Raw genomic sequence first — 19,037 nt, 5'->3', positions numbered from 1 at the left:
AGTTTAGTGATTAATTTTATGCTGATTAGGAGTTTAGCTAATATTTTAGCAAAATGCTGATGTTTTCAGCTAATTTGTTATCTACTCGGGTTTTTTTATAATTTAAAATTTAGCTTCTATTTTAGCAACATTTTTGACTAATTTAGTTTGCTAAGGAATTTTAGGCTATTTTGGAGTTAAGCTAGTAATTGAGCAACGAGCTAGCATTTTTTTTTTGGCTAATTTGGCCTTTAATGATTTTTTATACTAATTTGGAGTTTAGCCAATATTATAGCAATAGCCTAACATTTTTTACTAATTTGTTATCTACTGGTGTTTTAATGCTAATTTAGAGTTTAGCTTTCATTTTAGCAACATGCTAACATTTTTGGTTGATTTCATTTACTGAGTATTTTTTTGCTAATTTGAAGTTCAGCTAGTAATTATGCAACTAGCTAGTTTTTTCGCTAATTTGACCTCTACTAAAGGTAAAAGGTAAAAACAAAAAAATCCCATTTTGAGACATGCTAGTTTCTTTTTATAGTTTTGCTGTTGTTCGTGCCAAAAATACTTCACATAGTTCACATTTACTAAAAAATAAAAAAAACAATTAGAAGGTCATGAATGCAAATTTTCTTAAAGGCTAAAGTAAATCCATGCGGCTCCTTCAAGGTTTTGATCAGTAGAAAACAAGCCCAAATGGCTCTTTTACTGTTAAAGGTTGCCAACCCCTGAACTAGACCACACGATGGCTTAAGAGATGCGATACGATTAATGTGATTGCTCTGAAGTAGCATTAGAATGGAGTGGAGTGAATTTTCTGCATCACTAAAGGTCTTTTTCCAACAACATTTTACATCTGCTCCTGATTCACTTTGATTTGAATAAATGAATACTCAGGAATAGTACTTTAAGCTTAATTTTCTACGTCCTTCACGAGAAAAATACCACAAAAATGTGTTAAAAACATAACTGGAGATTCTAGATTGAAGCTCCTCCACCTTCATAAAGTTCTACATGATCTATAGGTGAATGTCTCCTCAGGAACCTTCTTTTAAGGCTCAGAAACGGCCTCTAACATCCTTTATTTTGCAGGTATAATTACGTAATAAGGAACAACTTTATACATAACATAATTCAATTTTGCAATAATTTTACTTAAAAAAAACATTGTAAAAGGGACGAATAGACGGTCACAGAAACAATGATCTCATACAAGTTTCACCACAAAGTCTCACATCCTTAATATTCACTGTTAACATGTTGCAGTTCATGCAAGTACAAGAGGTGCTGCACAGTTTTTACAGATGCATAGATTATATATTTGCTATTACTAATAATCAGAATGTTCAAGTTAAATCTTTTTCTAGACACACTTGACTGCAGGTGTGAGTTTTAATCTTTGTGGCTTTCTTAGCGCGCTTTAGTTTCAGCAGCCACTAAAGGTGGTTTCACACATGTAGTCCTGTTGCCCTGGAAACGTTCACACAAATACAGCTTTACTGATGAACTCAGTTCCTCACCTCTTGTTTGGTACATTACAGTTATTTTTAAAAAAGATGAAACTAACAAGTGGTCTCTCTCATGGGACTGTTGTGGAAGGGTCAACATGAAGATCTGCATTCAAATAATTATTGTTTGGTCTCAGTCTTTGAAAAATTAAAAAAACTTCTCCTGTGTGATTTTTTTTTTTAAATTGTATTCTCTACGATTAATTCTTAAAATAAATCAATAATAAATCAAACTAAATCTAAAACCCATAAAAGGCTTTCTTTTGAGTGTTTTTTCTAATGGTTAAAGGTTAAAAGTAATTTAAATATAGCATTAAAAAGAAAAAAGTTACATTTGTGAATGTGAAACCGGTCAGGAGAAACTATCAAGAACCAAATAAAACAGCACATTATGATTCAAATCAAATCAATCAATATTTATATACCCCTTTACATACCTAATAACACAAAGTGCTGCAATAAACTATATAAATCGAGAAAATTAAGTTTAAAAATTGACCATCTAGCCCTCCTCATTCCTTCCACACCTTCAACCAATGGATGAAAACAACATGGAAGAAAGTGGTAGGTAGAAATTCTAATACCTGGGACTTCTGCCAGTAGAAAATATTGATAAAACAGTGAACAGTTCAAATTTAAAACATTAAAATACAAATGAGTCATGCAATATCCAGTGTAAAATCAAAAGATATTGATGAAACATGTGTTTTTAACAGGTTATTGGGTCAAATTTCTGATGATGGAGGACATGTATCAAGAAAATTAAGCTTAATATTGCATTTCTAAATATTTCTTTATTCAAATGAATCAGGAGCAGATAAAACATGCTGTTGGAAAAAAGTTGTTGGTGTGACGTAGAACAAGCAAACCAAAAGCTCCTGCGCCACTCCATTCTGATGTGACTTAGATGACTAGATCCATTTCTTTTCTTCGTCTGACTGGCATCTGGCTCAAAACTGTACAAGCTCCAGTAATGCTCCCCATGTTTGATGCATTGATAATTTTAGGTCGTGAGTGCGGGGGCTGTAAGCTAGCAGGAGAGAGTGTAAATAAAGGAATCATGGGAAATGAGGACAGACATACACTGCAACATTTTTTAAAATATATATATAATTATTATTATTAAAGAATTAATAGTGGAGCTGTGTGACGCATTTTCAGTTTAAAATAACTTTTACTTCCGGTTGCGGCTAGCTGTATTCATCGACTCTGTGTACTATTCCTGGTATTGTCTAATTCTCGCTATTTCTTACATTGTACGTCAGTTTGTTGTTCATGTGTTTAGAAACCCTCTTCTATGGAATAACTGCAACACAACTGACAAGTCATAAAGATAAAGACAGCGATACTAGATATATCTTTTATGCTAGTTAGCATTAGCCCAAATACAACATGTATACTTCTAAATACGTGCAGACATTGCTGAAGGTTTTTCTTGGCCGCATAGATCCGATTCAGGTTAATACACCACGAAACTTTAACATTAAATATGTGCGGCCAGACACAACATTTAGCTTTGGATGCACTTAAAATATCTTTTACGTCTATGTATTTTGGCTGCACCTATTACGTGTCGCCGACATGAATCAGTTTGTGAGATGGTCGCAGGGAAATACGTGTAAATAACATCAGCCAGTAATTATTCTTGAAGTTTGCTATGTAGGATGGTACATAAAATTTTAACTCTTTTTGCTAGAAAGACGAACAATCCGCCTAACATCATCTATGTTACAAGTTACTCTTGGTAGACCCAAAAAAAGCATGCAAACTCCAAATACTCAGCCATTTCCAAGACAACAACAGTTGTCCCAATGGAAATGATTGAGCCGTCATTTACAGAACGCGGAAGTATGTTGGGCTTATAGGCCGTTCACTTTTTGGTCATGGTGAGTCTCGATCCAGAGAGCTAAATGTGTTTGTTCTGATTTTTCAGGTATAAAAACAATAAATTCAATCTTTTTTTAGGAAGTTTCTAAACTAAGATATCTCAGGGGAGATCTATGAGAAACTATTGCCATCACTAAATCAAAACTAGTCTATAACCTCAACAGACAGACATAAAGTAGCTCTATGTGAACAGAATATATGTCAAGGTCTAGCACCACTAAACCTCAAACCATGACATTTCTGTTAGAAACAGGAGTGGGAAGACTGGCTGCAAAACAAGCAGACTGACCCCCCCACCCCCAACTCAAATAAAATTAAAAGCATTTTAGAATTTTAAATTCATAATTTAATGGAATTTCCACAAATGCATCTTTACGATGAGTAAGATTTGAACGACAAATAACAAAAAAAAAGGTTCTAAAAGAAACTGTGCAACCTGCTTTGCAGCGTTTGTGCGCCAGTGAGGTGAAATCTTCAGCCTTATCTCGATCACTGTGGTATACAGTGGAGCTAAAGAGTATTTGGCTGTCACAGATAAACAAGCAAGTGAACGTAATTACAGACCATCCATGATGAAACTGTTTTTTTAACATGTTCTTGTGGAATTTTTCTGATTATGGAGGACATATATACAAAAAAATAAGCATTTCTGAGGATTTCTTTATTAAATTGTTTTGAATCAGTAGTAGCAAAAAATAGGTAATTTGAAAGATTGCATTTGTGGCGTAGAAACTATATCGAAGAGGCCACAAGCTTCTTTTTTCTCCTCGTCTGACAACCATCTGGCATGTTAGCACGTTAAGCTAGCAGGAGAAATGTAAATAAAGGAATGATGGGAAATGAGGACAGACATACTCTGCACCCACAACTATTTTTAACAAACTGTAATTATTGTTAAAGAATTAAAAATAAAAGGGAAACTTGAACTTTCCACCAAAATGTACCTGAAGCAGAAGCATAAATGTTGCGGCTCAACTGGTGAGTTTTTGGAAGCAAATGTGTTGTTACTTGCAAAGTATTAACCACAAAAGAAGTCTAAAATCCCCATCTGGGAACAAACCTGTGGGTTTTATGATTTTTGAGTTGAAGTGGAATGTTTGTTGGTGCAAAATATTATTTTGGGCTTTTATCAGTGTCACCACTTCCTTAGCTCTTATTCAAAATGATGCAAAAATGAAGAAATGAGAAGAAACTCTTGTTTAAATAGTTCACTTGTGGTCCTGATGAGTCACGAACCAGAAAGCTAAACTTGTTTGAGGTTATGGATGGGGGTGGGCGGATCGATCTGAGTACAGATAGTATTGATACCGAGAGTGATGAGATCGATACTTTTGGTATTTTTGTTGCAGTTTTTCTTCAATACATACAGTAAAGAGTTTGACTTACAGAGGTAATGCGAGCGCGGTGTCCATCTGTCCACAGTGTTGCCAGATTGGGCAAAGAAAAAAAAATGCCTGATTTGAATAAAAACAGAAAACTGTCCAATCTGGTAACACAGTGTGTCTGCATAAACAGCACCCCCCTCACCCCTCATTAAAGAGCCACATATTCCCACTAATGGCAGAGTTCTTTTTTTGTTACGTTCTTTATATTTTTATATTTATCAAAACCACGAAATGGTTCTTGAGCACGGCTGTGTCTGCAGCTCACCACTCCCCCAGGGGATGGGTCGACGTGGAGAGCAAATGTCATGGTGTGCGACGGCTAATGGAACTTGAATTTAACTTTATTACAGTGTTTTTTGTGTTTGTTTTTTTACTAGTGACTTTATTTAATTGCTGCCTTTAATTTAAATATCTATTTTTGTGTTGCTGTTTTCTTGTTCCATTGTGGCAGATTTTAAAATTTTGCACTAGTTACTGTTTCCTTACTATTATTATTATTGCATTATGAATTATTAATATACATGTTCAATATTTGATGCATGCTCAATTCAGAATGTTTATATTTAACTAACATACATTTTTTTCACAGATAATCTCTGTCTTATTACTCACTTAATGGGCAAAAATACATTTTCCAAATTATTTTATAATCAAACATTTCAAGAAAAAAGTTACAGTATCAATATTGCCCTGTAATTACTTGGTATCATATTGCCACCAGTATCGGCCACCCCTAATGGATAAAGCTTGTTTATTTATTTGAAAAAAAACAAGATAAAAACAGATTATTTATGTCTAAAAATATAACTAAAACCTTTTTTTTAATTTTATTCACTAATAAGAAATTTCTAAACTAAGATAATTCAGGAAAGATGAGAAACTATTGTCATCACTAAATCATGAGTAGTCTATAACTTCAACAGACAGATATAAAAAAGCTCAATGTGAGCAGAATATGTGTCAAACTCTAGCACCACAAAACCTCAAACCATGACATTTCTGTTAGAAAAACAAGAGTGGGAAGATTGGCTGCAAAACAAGCAGATTTTTTATCTTTTAATCAAACTTGAATTGAAACCATTCTGGAATTTTAAAATATTAATTACATGGAATGAAATGAACGCATCATTATGATGAGCAAGATTTGAACAACAGACTAAAAAAGGTTGAAAAGGAAAGTTTGCAAACGGCGTTTGTGCGTCAGTGAGGTAAAATCTTCATCTGATTTCGATCAGCTGTGGTATTCAGTGATAAGCACGATAAATAAGCAAGTTAACCTAATTAAAGACCATGAAACTGTGTTTTTGGTGTTTTTATCGTGTTCTTGTGGCATTTTTCTCATGTATAAAGAAAAATAAGATTCAAATTGCATTTTGGAGTATTTCTTTATTTAAATTGTAATGAATCAGGATAGATAGGGTGGGCCACAAGATCCCGACTTCGCCACATTCTGATAATTCACTTGTAGACGATTAGATTGTGTACATCTCCATTATCCCCGTCCGAGCTTGCATCTTGCTCATGAACTGTACGGCTGGATACCGCCAATTCTGCCCGCCATTTTTGTCTCTGTAAGCTACCAGGAGATACAAGTAATGTTAGAGGGGAAAAGGGGTCGGGGTTGCTCTGTAGCAACAGTCACACCCACAACTCAGAGGTACATTTCCAAAGAACTAGTGCTGTTCTGCAGAAACTATGTTCTTGAAAACAAGTTTTCAAATTTGACCAAAAAGATCATAATCCAAATTAAAAGATCACTGGGAATGCTTGAGAAATGGATCAAAAAATGATCAGAGTGTATCTTGAAAGTAGTCTGTCATGCTCATCAGAGATTCAGTTATCAGAGACAAATCTTAAAGAGTTCTGGAAGTTATGTATTGGATTTTCGGGTTTCAAACAACAGATATTTCTACTCGAGAAGAGGCACATTCCACCATCTCCAGTGTCTTGGAAAAATCCTCATTAAAAGGATCAAAACAGCTATTTTAGAAACCATTGCGCTCCTATGAAAATAGTGTTTTTGAGGTTTTTAACATGTTCTTGTAGCATTTTTCTCATGATTAGGACACATATAAAAAAGAATTTAAGATTAAAGCTTAAAAATGAAAAAACAAGCAAATTTAACAAAAACAGTGAATGATTTTACAATAGAAAAAAATGTTTGAGTGGGACTCAAACAACTACAAAATGAAGGAAAGGAAATAAACACATCTAATACCTCTATTTTTATCGATTATTTTGCATTTATTTATTTTATAATTATTCATATTTCTTATTAATTAGTCCTATTACCAGTATAAGCCATGGACTGTATGTGAAGACTGGACTGAGTGACTGTGATGTCATCAATAGATAATGACTTACTTTCAGTTCCGACCAAATTAAGTCAATCTGTCAGCATTTTTCCAATCAGATGACATCATTAAGCGGTTCAAGTCAGTCTGAATCAACGTTTCTGCGATAGCCACTACAGCCAATCAGAAGTGAGCTTGTTGGAAGTCCACACCTCGACCACTTAAAAGCGGGCTCGGGAGAATCTTGTTTGACGTAAGGCCACCTCCTTTAATTAAGGCATCTGATTGGACAGTTTATAATGCCAGAGGGGAGTGGTCACTCAGTCCAGTTCTCATTTACAGTTCGTTTGTGTCAAGTATTGATGTTATATGAAACTAAAACCCCAATAATCGCTGACTACTAAACATTTTTTTGCCTCACTGAAAATGTAAAGTCCAAAATCGTAAAAGTAATTTGGGGAAATTATCAAATTATTGAAATAAATTGTTCACATTTGTGAAAAAAGGAGTAATCTCCAATACAATATAGTGCTATTTGTTGCTTTTTACATTTTTTATTGTGTTCCTGGTGTTTTCTTCCTAAAATATTACTTTTTACTCACCTCACTATGAACTATTGGTGCTCTGGAAACGTCCGGAGCTTATCGGGCTGTAATGTGGAGCTGTGTGGTTCAGAGCAGAGCAGATAACCTCGGGGCTATCGATGAACTATATCCTTCCCACTTCAAGGACAAAGTGTCAATAAATTGTCTCTCCAGGATCGGGGTTCAAGAGGACATCCAGGCCGAGTTTTGAGCAGCAGCTGCCCCACGTGGAGATAAATCTGCCCCTAAAAACAGGAAGCAGAAGAGGTAAGAGCTGGGACTCTAACATGAAATGAAGGATTTAGTGAGGCGGAGATGGAGAACATTCTGACCTCCAAGATGACCCCGAGGCCCTGAATCCTGCAACTTTCTTTAGTTTCACTATGTTTTTGTTTTCATCTGTGGCGAAAGTTAAAAACATTTTATCACTGGTCTTCAAACTCAAATAATCTATGTAAAGAAAAGGAAAAAAGGTGATGCTGCAAGCTCACAAAGATAAGACACATCCTTGATGGGAACCTTTCCTGTTCCTGGTGAGCTGTCGGCACCACTGGGCTGTTCCCTCTGATAAGAAGCTTAGAAATGTGCTTCTTGAAAGTTAAAAAATATAGAATACAAGACGTTTTCTCGTTTTGTACGTTTAATAAAAATGTTGATAGAACTTTTTTTGGAAAGATTTCTTAAAATAAGTTGCGTTCTTCTGATCTTTTAAGATCAAATTTAGAATGTATTAAGACACTTTTGGTTCAAACTGGTTAATAATAATAATTCAGAACACCCTTAATATTGAAGTTAGTGGATAATTGGAAATATTGTGTCTTAAATTAAGTATGTTTTCATAAAAAGTTTCATGACTTACAGCTTTAAAACGATTAAAAAAAATGATAAAACACACAGAATGACCTCAACCCTCCTGACCTCTCTCACCCCAACAAAAGAACACGTGAATAAAATTCCAAGTGTAAATAGAAAAAGAAACTGACGTGAGGAAGCCATATTTTGGGGAAGCTGTCTACGTCAGCGCCCGACCCAATCATGACCACAGATGACGTCACCGTGGTAAACTGCCTGATCTCAGACAAGCAGCCAGAATATCCGAAATATCCGAATAAATCCTACTGTTCCACAGAACGGCTGGTCGATGTGTGGAGGACAAAACTGGAGTTAAAACATCTAAAGAGTACAGAAAAAGTAAAAGCAGACATAAATAATCAAGTAAAGAAGTAGACCTTGAAGAACAGATAAAAAAAAACGTCTATTTTATCAAAATATCATATTTCAAGCACTACTACTGTCCAACAATTAGTTAATTATGGCAATAATTATTCAATTGTTTTCAGGATTAATTGTCTCAACAAAATATTCAAGATTTATTTTCTTAAGATGGATTAACAAGTATAAAAAGATATTTGGAAGCTAGAAAAAAATACTTTGTGATATTTGATGTTTTTGCAGTGTTCACTATAGGATTAATGCACATGTCAAAGTCAAGGCCCGGGGGCCGGTTCTGGCCCTCCGGGTAATTCTATCCGGCCCTCCAGATCATTTTATATTATTGTTATTAATGGTCTGATGTTATCTTGTGCTCATTTCTAACTTGTATAATTTTGACAAAATATAATTTATGGAGAGTAAAATATAGAAAGTTATTTAAGGTTTAAGTTGATTTATTCTGGAATAATATCTCCGTCTTTATTATTCATAATTATGCTAAAATGTTATGGTTTAAAAGTTTTAAAAATTGGCATTCTTCTAGCTTTTTGGACTATTATGGCATTTACTAAGATTTTTTAGGCTATTTTGGACTTTAGCTAATATTCCAGCGACATCCTAGCTGTTTTGGCTAATTTAGGCTTTTTTCTGTTTTTTAGGATATTTTGAAGTTTAGCTATTTTTTCAGCTACATGCTAGCTGTTTTGGCTAACCTTAGTTTTTTTGGTTTTTTTTGTTTTTTTTTTTAGGCTAATTTGGCATTAGTTAATATTTTAGCTAGCTATCAGCTTCAGCATTTTCAGCTATCAGCTTCAGCATTTTCAGCTATCAGCTTTAGCATTTTCAGCTATTAACTTCAGCATTTTCAGCTATCCACTTCAGTATTTTCAGCTATCAGCTTCAGCGTTTTCATCTATTAATTTCAGTGTTTTCAGCTATCAGCTTTAGCATTTTCAGCTATTAACTTCAGCATTTTCAGCTACCCGCTTCAGTATTTTAGCTATCAGCTTCAGCATTTTCAGCTATTAATTTCAATGTTTTTTTTAAGCTATCATCTTTAGCATTTTCAGCTATTAACTTCAGCATTTCAACCATCCGCTTCAGCATTTTTAGCTATCAGCTTTAGCATTTTCAGTCATCAATTTTAGCATTTTCAGCTATCAGTTTCAGCATTTTCAGCTATTAACTTCAGCATTTTCAGCTTTCAGCTTTAGCATTTTCAGCTATCAGTTTCAGCATTTCAGCTATCCGCTTCAGCATTTTTAGCTATTAACTTCAGCATTTTCAGCTATCAGCTTCAGCATTTTCAGCTATTAACTTCAGCATTTTCAACTTTCAGCTTTAGCATTTTCAGTCATCAATTTCAGCATCTTCAGCTATCAGTGCTATCATCTTCAGTGGCCAAATTCGGCTTGCAGCATTCACACTAGCATTAATAGCAGGTAATGGTATATCTAGTTCATAATTATGTTTAAAAGCTACGGTTTTAAAGTTTTAAAAATTTCATTTTCGAGTATTCAAGAAATATTTATCCTGTTTAGCCTGCGACTTAAGGCGTGTTTTGGATTTTGGCCCCTTGTGAGATTGAGTTTGACACCCCTGGATTAACGTCTTCACATCGACTGGTCTGCCATTCTTTAAACCCTCAGCACCAGACAGAACATGCCTCATCTTTGATTATTTGTGTGCATTTTTCCATATTTTTTTCTCCATTAGGTGGGAGGAAGATGCCTACATGTTCTGCAGATTTCTCAAGAAAACCACCCAAACACAGTTGTGTATAGGTGTAGTATTGGATGTTTACACCAGGGAGTTTCCGGCTGGTTTCTCAGAATGGATTTAGTCAGAACATTTACCTCCTGTTTGCCACCCTTTTTCAAGCCGTGGCTTGTGGGTGAGGTGTAAAGACGTGCTCCTCACTATGAATCCTCCCCTGTTGCTAAACTGCAAAACTGAATCTGAAGGAAGTAATAAGACACCTTTTTCAAGAAGAATTATTAGTTAAAATAAAAATATAGTTTGTTTTTCTACCCCCAATTATTTTTTTTTTGAGTAATCAAAAACTCTCCCAGTGGGGTGAGAACATTTTCTAAGGAACGTGTTTTTTCAATGCACTCACAGACATAACAGCAGAAGTTTCCTTCTTAGCAAGTTCCTTCTTCTCCCATGAATCATTTCTAATCAAAACTCAGACAGCAGAGCAGACTTCCCTAATAAAACATTTTCAGACTTTCTCATTGATGCTGGGAGTTCTTGGCTCTCGCTCAGATACCACACAGACAGGCCGCAACATGCTGAGACTCTGTCTAAAGCTTCTCAAAAACAGTCTTATTTTGTGCTAGAAATAAAGGTTTGAGGATGAGTAGTGCCACTGCGAAATACAAAAGTCCTGCTGGATAACATTTTGTTTGTTAATTTTAGAAGACGTCCAGGCCTTTGCACTCCGCTCCCTTTTTCATCATCTTCACCAAAGTCTTGTCATTTAGGGAGTGTTTTATCAACAAGCTACTCGTTTCATTCCTCAGATGTTGCACAACCAAAGGCCGATCTGGTCGCATAACTCTTCAAAAAGATTGATGAGGAATGTTTATGGTTCGAACAAATAGGAGCCGAGAAATTAACCAATCTTCCTGTGTTTTTTTTTTTTTTTTTACTCCTTTGGTCCATTATCAGTCATGACAATAGCCTCTTTGTATTAGAATAAAAATATATAAGTAAAAAAATGCTATGTTGTCAACATAAATATTTAATGTGATAATAAAACCAAACAATCCATCCTTTTTCAGACCCCCAAGTATTCTCTTCGGGGTACACCCTAAACAGAGCAACACAACAATGCACCCACATTCACACCTAGAGGCAATTCATACTCAACAATTAAGCTTGTTTTTACACTGTGGGAGGAAGCTGGCATGTTCAAAGAAAACCCACACATGCGCGGGAGAACATGTGAACTCTACACAGAGGGGAACCCGGCTGGGCTTTGGACCAGGGCTCTATTAATATGTGGCGAGAGTGCAAACCACTACACCACTGTGAAGGCCCAAAGCAGACAAAATACAGTAGGGCAAAAAAGTATTTAGTCAGCCACCAAGTGTGCAAGTTCTCCAACTTAAAAAGATGGGAGAGGCCTGTAGTCTTCACTATGAGAGACAAAACAAGAAAAAAAAAATCCAGAAAATCACATTTTCTGATGTTTAAATAATTTATTTTATAAATTGTGGTGGAAAATAAGTATTTGGTCAACAAAAAAGCTAATCTAAATACTTTGTTATATACCCTTTGTTGGAAATTACATTAGTCAAGCATTTTCTACATGTCTTCACAACTGGTATTTTGGTCCATTCCTCCATGCAGATCTCCTCAAGAGCAGTGATGTTTTGGGGCTGTTGCTGGGCAACACGGACTTTCAACTCCCTCCAAAGATTTTCTATGAGATCTAGAGACTGGCGAGGCCACACCAGGACCTTGAAATGCTCCAAATGAAGTCACTCCTCCGTTACCCGGGCCGCGTGTTTGGGATCATGAAAGACCCAGCCACGTTGCATCTTCAATGTTCTTGGTGATAGAAAGAGGTTTCACTCAAAATCTGACCATACATGACCCCATTCATTCTTTCCTTTACATGGATCAGTCGTTCTGAAAAACGGCCCCAAACCATGATGTTTCCACCCCCATGCTTTACAGTAGGTATGCTGTACTTTGGATGCCACTCAGCATTCTTTCTCCTCCAAACAGTAGAGGTCTTACCAAAAAGTTCTGTTTTGGTTTCATCTGACCACAGGACATTCTCCCGGTCCTCTTCTGATGAAAAATAGCGGTTGGGCTAATTCTGTCTGTCTGCAGTGTCCCCGAGAAAGAAATAAAACTGAAGTCTTACAATTCAGTTATTATTATTATTATCATTATTATTAGTAGTAGTAGTAGTAATAGTAGGGGAAGTAGTAGTAAAAGTAGTAGTAGTGGTAGTAGTGGTAGTAGTTGTAGCAATAGTAGTAGTAGTAGTAGTAGTAGCAGCATTAGTAGTAGTAGAAAGGGTAGCAGTATTAGCATTATTATTAGTAATAGTAGTAGTGGTAGCTGTGGTAGTAGTATTAGTATTATCATTAGTAGTAGTTGTAGTAGTAGTAGTAGTAGTAGTAGTTGTAGTGATAATACTAGCAGTAGCAGTAGTAGTAATAGCAGCATTAGTAGTAGTAATAGCAGTAGTTGTAGTAGTTGTAGTAGTAGTGGTAGGAGTAGTAGTGCTAGTACAGTAGCAGTAGCAGTAGCAGTAGTAGTAGTAGTAATAGCAGTAGTTGTAGTAGTAGTGGTAGGAGTAGTAGTGCTAGTAGTAGTAGCTGTAGTAGTAGTAGTAGCAGCATTTGTAGTAGTAATAGCAGTAGTTGTCGTAGTAGTAGTAGTATTGGTAGTAGTAGTAGTGCTAGTAGTAGTAGCGGTGTTAGTAGTAGTGGTAGCAGCGTTAGTAGTAATGGAAGTTGTAGTGTTAGTAGTAGCAGCAGTAGTAGTAGTAGTAGTACTAGTAGTAGCAGCAGTAGTAGCAGTAGTAGTCGTAACAGTGGAAATTGGTGCAGCTTTAATAGTAGGGTTTACTTTTTAGCTTTATTTAATTCATTTTAGATATTTTAGTTTTTTTTATAATTATTACTTTGGCTGCTAATAGTTTTAACTTTAAAAGCCCAGAAGGAATCATTTTTCTGGGATTCTTCGGGGTTAAAACACTCAAGATGGCAACAAAAACTTTTATTATGAAGACTTTAGATAATTTTCTTAAAGTAAACTTTCCTGATGGAATTTTCATTCTAATGCAAGACAGAAAACTTGTTTTCTAGAAGGAAGTTTGTTTTTAAGACTCCGTTTTGGTGACTCAAGCTGTTGTGCCTGCGGGTGCTGGTGGGAATACTTCCTGTGTGTTCACGGCTGTTCCAGCCAGGAAAACTGTCTTCCCTCGAGAAGTTTTCCCCTCATCCTCTTTTGCCAGCAAGTTTGAAAGTAAAAACATGAATCCGGGACAGAAGGGAAGCGGTTTTTAAAAATATTCATGGTAAACGTGAGAAAACAGTGCTGATATCTAAATTTGCTCCAGAATATCAGAGTAATTGCATTCATTTCCTCTAATTAATAAGGTATGCTGGGGGAAAATTGGGTGATTTTCCACTGCAGAGACCCCCCCTTGCCCCCTTTTTCCTTGTCATGTGATCCGGAGCTGTGGAGTGACTGCAAGGATGACGACCTCACCCCCATGTCACGGCTGACTCCACCCAAACTGCTTTTCCCATGGAAGTACGCTGACAGTGATCGGGCCCCACATGACACAGACTGACATCACTCCTGACTGGAGAAATCCCAGAGTGATGCAAACCTGGAGCTGCAGGATCCAGACCTGTGTTTGGATGAAATCACCTCGGCAACAAACGAGGAAAAACGTGTTTCTATTGTGTCCAGCCGAAGTAACCCAGAACAGAATGTAAGCGACGACAAGCAGTGCTGCATCTGTGTTTTCTCATCCTGCAGCCTGCTAGGAAGGAAAGGTCAACCTGATTAGATAAGGGCTGTGTATGCAGAGGAGCCTGCTGGGCTAATATGCGGGGGCCCCCATCCTCATAGAGATGTTACGCTCACATCAGACTTTAGAATCCTCACATCAATAAACTGAGTGGCTACAAAAGCTGAAAAATCTTCCCAAAATGAATGTGGACAGAAGCGGCGACGCCTTCTTTGGCTTTCCCAGAAGTATCCCTGTTAAGATTGTGGTCACCTTCCTCCTCATAGGCGTGTTTGTTTTCACCACAGCTCAAATCTTTGACCTTGACTCACACACTGAGCCTCAAATCCAGCATTTTAGCTGTAGACTTTACAGCGTGCAGATGACTGACCCCTCATGGCTACATCAATAAAGTTAGAGCACCATGTGCGTTCTGTTATTCCCTCTCATGCTGCGATGTTTCCTCGCCGCTTTGAAGTTCCCAGCAGCACCACGAGCGCTTCATTTTTATGTCTTGGAGGAGAAAAGTTTTGCATGTTTCAAAGAACTTGTGTTTGAGCTGCAGTTGTGTGTTTTTGAGTAGAAAAATGACTGTTATCGTGTCAAGGAAAGGAGTTTCCCTTTTCTTGATTTGAAACACCAACATCCGAAGTCTTCCTTTTAGAAGCCTGAGCCGGAAAATCTGTTAATATATGAGTCGAGGGCATGAAAATCCATAAAGATCAAGTGTCTGTTTGGTAAGCATTATGCTCATTAACAGGCAAAACAATGGCGTTAGTCCTTTAAACACAAGCTACAAATGTTGTGTATACATGCTGGAACCTAGTGGGGAAGTTTTGCAAGCTGAAGGGGAAAGTACATAAGAAACTAATACAAATATTATTTTATGTTTTCATGTTTTAAGGGTGCAGATGCTTTACCAAAGAGAGCGGTTTTTAATGTGAGAAAACCAAAAAGGAAGCCACCATTCTAAGAAGAAATTGGGTTTTTTTGTGCAAAAAATAACATTTGCTTCCATTTTTTCTTGCAACATGGAAATTTCATCACCATAATGCAGAGACAGATCCTCTTTTAGAGATTAATTTAACAATCATTCAAAATATTTAATTTTAAGACCCTGGTTTCACGAAAATGTGTCTTGCAAGAGAAATAATCATCTAAAGAAAGTTTTTCAATAATCAAATAACCTTAAATTCCCACTTCAATCACCTTTTGATCTATTTTCAAAGCATTCCCAATGTTTTTTTTTTTTAATTATGATTATGTCGTTTTGAGCCAAAATTAAAAAAATAAAAAAACTGTCATTTTCTAGGACATAATTTATGGCAAGAATTCATCAGTAATTTGCCTCTGAGTTGTAGCAAAACTTTTAACGGAGAGTAAGCCTGCTCTCATTTCCCATCATCCCTTTGTTTACACACTCTCCCACTAGCTTGCAGCCCCTCAAACCCCCAAGCTAACATTATCGGTGCAACAAAAATGGCAAGCAGTATTGAAGATATACAGCCGTACAGTTTAGATCCAGATGTCAGCTCGGATGAGGCATGAGACATCTATTTGTCTGCAAGTGGATGGATCAGAATGGAGTGGAGCAGGGAGCTTGTGCACAACAACTACAAACTTTTTGAAAATCTTTTTTACCATATGCTCCTAATTCAAAACAATTTAAAAACAGAAATACTCATTTTAAGATTAATTTTCATAACCCTTGTGCATTTTTGTGGCATGTTTGTATTAAAAGGTTTTTTTTATCTTCACTCATGTCCGTGCCAGACATAAAATCCTGTCCACTTTTCTCATGTTAGGGATCACAAATCAATGTAAGGGTGGGTCATCTGGACCACGTAAGAGAGCACAAGGGGTAAAATATGTCCTCCAGCTTGAGAAAAACTCTACAAAAATTGGAGATGGCCTTTCTGAAAACATGTTTTAGTGTCTTAAAATAAGAATTCTTAGTAAAACCATTTTTTACTGTGCAGCTGCTGGCATTAACCTGGTGAAGGGGCGCAGCCGTGTTGGATTAAATTAAAAAAACACCCTGTCCTTGTGAGGGAGGAAAGACTACATGATAAAAAGAAATTCCAGTCTAGGTTAATGAAAACAAACAGTATTCAGCTTAAACTCTTGATATCACTTCTTTATCCTCCTGTTGCAGTCAGCCAGTCACCCTCCCCGCCTATGAAAGACTTGTTTTCTCCTCAAATTGGAAGTGTTTTCTTGTGTTTGTCCGCGGCCATTGATTAAGACTTCCTCTCTTTAACTGCTGCTTGCCAAACAGGAAGCTAGATGCACACTGTTGGAGTAAGTAAGCTGTCCACTTTCACTTCTTGTACCTCTTTTCTGCACAGATGACAGACTTTGGTGGCAGTTGAGCTCTTAAACTGTGCAAAGGCACACCTGTGCTGCTCGGCGTGCCTCACCTGCCTTGTGCAAACCAGACGGAGAAGCTATTCAATGACACATTTCTGTCACGCTCCAGCCCAAGATCCCGGTGTTTAATTTTAAACATCGACAGAGGGTGTTCGAGTCAGCATGTGGTTTTATTCATCACACGACTGCAGGATGACTGTCAGTGCATTTAAAATTTAATGTGTCAAAGTTGAAATGCAGCCCGACCATCAAGCTCTGTACATTCATGACTCTGTGTCTTAAGTTAATGAAAAGATACAATAGATATATCTAAAGTTAGCACCACAACTTACCAAAACTATACAGACAAACAGGGAATATCTTTAACACTCAGTAGTTCATTGATTGTTCTCCATTTTGAGTTACTCCCACTGTTATTGTGTACTCCTCTGGGAAAGGGGTGTGGGGCAAACGTTTGCCCTGAGAAGGAGGCTTTGATAAGAGAAAGTGCTCCATAAAATCCTCGAAGGTTTGGACGGATGGGCTGTGGCGGTCACACTGAAGACTCATTGTGGAAGACTTTAGCTTTGAGGCTCCTCAGGCTCCACTGAAGGCTGGATTGGGTTTCCGACTGCAGGGCCTCCGAGAACTTGATGTCATACGACCGGCCCATCTGAGAGGGTCTCTTCATGGAGTTCTGAATGGTCTCTGAGGTGAAGTAATACACAATGGGGTCAAAGCAGCAGTTGGACACGGCAATGCAGAGGGCGACGGGGTAGATGGTTCGGACCACGGACTCCACGAAGCAGCCGTTTAACGTTTTGGTCCGAACCAGGGAGTAGAACACCAAGTTGACATTGTAGGGGATGAAGCAGAAGCAGAAAATGAAGAGGTGCACGACTATCATGCGCAGAATCTTCTTTTTGTTCATCTCCCCCCCACGACTCACGGTCTGGGGACGACGGAGAGTCTGTAGAACCATGATGGAGCAACAAACGTTGAGTAGCAGAGGGATGAGGAAGCCCACTGTCTCTATGAATATCACCATTTTCGACAGATGAGACTTCCACTGCTTGGACGAGAAGTTCTCAAAGCAGAAGGTGGCGTTTCCGTTGGTGTCGTTGGTGGTGCTGTTCAGCAAGAACCCTGTCGGGAGGCTACCCGAGAGCACCAGCATCCACACGGCAACGCACACTATTTTGGCGTTGCGTTTGGTCCTGATTGTCCTGGAGCGGAAAGGATGCACGATGGCCAGGAAGCGGTCCACGCTGATGCAGGTGAGGAAGAGTATGCTGCCGTACATGTTGGTGTAGAAGAGGGAGACGGACACCTTGCAGAGCAGACCTCCGAAGGGCCAGTTCTGGTTGATGAAGTAGAAGACCCTCAGCGGCAGCGTGAAGACAAACAGCAGGTCGGACACCACCAGGTTCATCATGTAGGTGGTGGTCTCGTTCCTCAGCTTGAGGGAGCAGGTGAATATGTAGATAGCCACCACGTTGGTGATGAGTCCAATGACGAAGACGATGCTGAAGATTGTGCTGTACAGCGGGTATTTAAAGGCATCATTCTTGGCGCAGGTGGAGACGTTTCCATGTGAGGCATTGTCCATCAGATGAGTAGTGTTGTACATCATGAGACAAAGAGGCAAGAGGGGGGGTTGCTTATGTAATGGCTATATAATGAACAGCCTCCTCGGACAATACCCTCATGTAGGAGGAGAAAAAGAACAAAGAGAGACACTTATGTCATGAAGTGTTTCTTTTGGATGTCCATGTCAAGCAGGGGGGCTGCACATGGCTGACTCCTGATGTGGCTGGTTTGGGGGTTGCAGCCCTCCCAGAGGACGGAGATCCAGGCTGAGGCTTGCTCCCCTCCCCCTGCACTGCCTCTGTGAGAGAGACTTCACCCCGCCAGATACAAGCTTACTTTTACGTACTCACTCACTCAGAGGCGCCACTTTTTAACTCAGATGGTCCATGTTTGGAGAAAGCACCACAGTTCCAGTGGGGAGTTATCCTCCTTTCAGGACAGCTGAAAAGGCACCCGCATGACCGGATTCCTCCTCTTTGTCAGTCTTTTGTTTTAGTTCAGTTCCAAAGCTGCACAGTTGTCACCAACAGCCCTGACCACCCACCAGCATGTCTCCTCCCAAAAGCAGCGGTAAAGTTGACCTCCCGGTTCCTGTCTCCATGTGACAATGGGAAAGGCTTTAACAGGTTTCCTCCTGAATCTGCTCCTCTTCTTTTGCTTTTAACAGTCCAAATGGGTCCGTCTGGCTCTCCCGCGAGCAGGCTCCTGCTCAGCACTCATCACACTCTGAATCTCGGCTTCTCCTTTGTGCCGGTATCACA

At 38.1% G+C, this 19,037-nt stretch overlaps 2 protein-coding genes and 1 long non-coding RNA gene across 3 annotated transcripts in view; 1 reads left to right on the top strand and 2 right to left on the bottom strand.

The window, feature by feature from the left end:
- nek3 (NIMA related kinase 3) overlaps positions 1-7,866 on the top strand; it is a 31,190-nt gene extending 23,324 nt beyond the window's left edge. Inside the window, exon 13 of the mRNA XM_024276725.2 lies at positions 7,815-7,866. Within this exon, the coding sequence (XP_024132493.1) occupies positions 7,815-7,851 (37 nt within the window). The 3' untranslated portion in view covers positions 7,852-7,866. The remainder of the gene's footprint in view (positions 1-7,814) is intronic.
- LOC112149190 overlaps positions 6,129-19,037 on the bottom strand; it is a 14,757-nt gene continuing 1,848 nt past the window's right edge. Inside the window, exons 2-3 of the long non-coding RNA XR_002919759.2 lie at positions 7,659-7,885; positions 6,129-6,338 (exon numbers count right to left, since the gene is read on the bottom strand). This is a non-coding gene — a long non-coding RNA (uncharacterized LOC112149190). The remainder of the gene's footprint in view (positions 6,339-7,658; positions 7,886-19,037) is intronic.
- On the bottom strand, positions 16,859-19,031 carry LOC112149188 (lysophosphatidic acid receptor 6). The gene has a single exon (XM_024276728.2). The coding sequence runs from the start codon at positions 18,317-18,319 to the stop codon at positions 17,240-17,242; it is 1,080 nt and encodes a 359-aa protein (XP_024132496.1). The 5' UTR covers positions 18,320-19,031; the 3' UTR covers positions 16,859-17,239.

This window comes from Oryzias melastigma, linkage group LG13 (assembly GCF_002922805.2).
Source record: "Oryzias melastigma strain HK-1 linkage group LG13, ASM292280v2, whole genome shotgun sequence".
Lineage (NCBI taxonomy): Eukaryota > Metazoa > Chordata > Actinopteri > Beloniformes > Adrianichthyidae > Oryzias > Oryzias melastigma.
The sequence above is the reverse complement of the archived record's forward strand: the minus strand, read 5'-3'. Positions and strand labels throughout refer to the sequence as shown.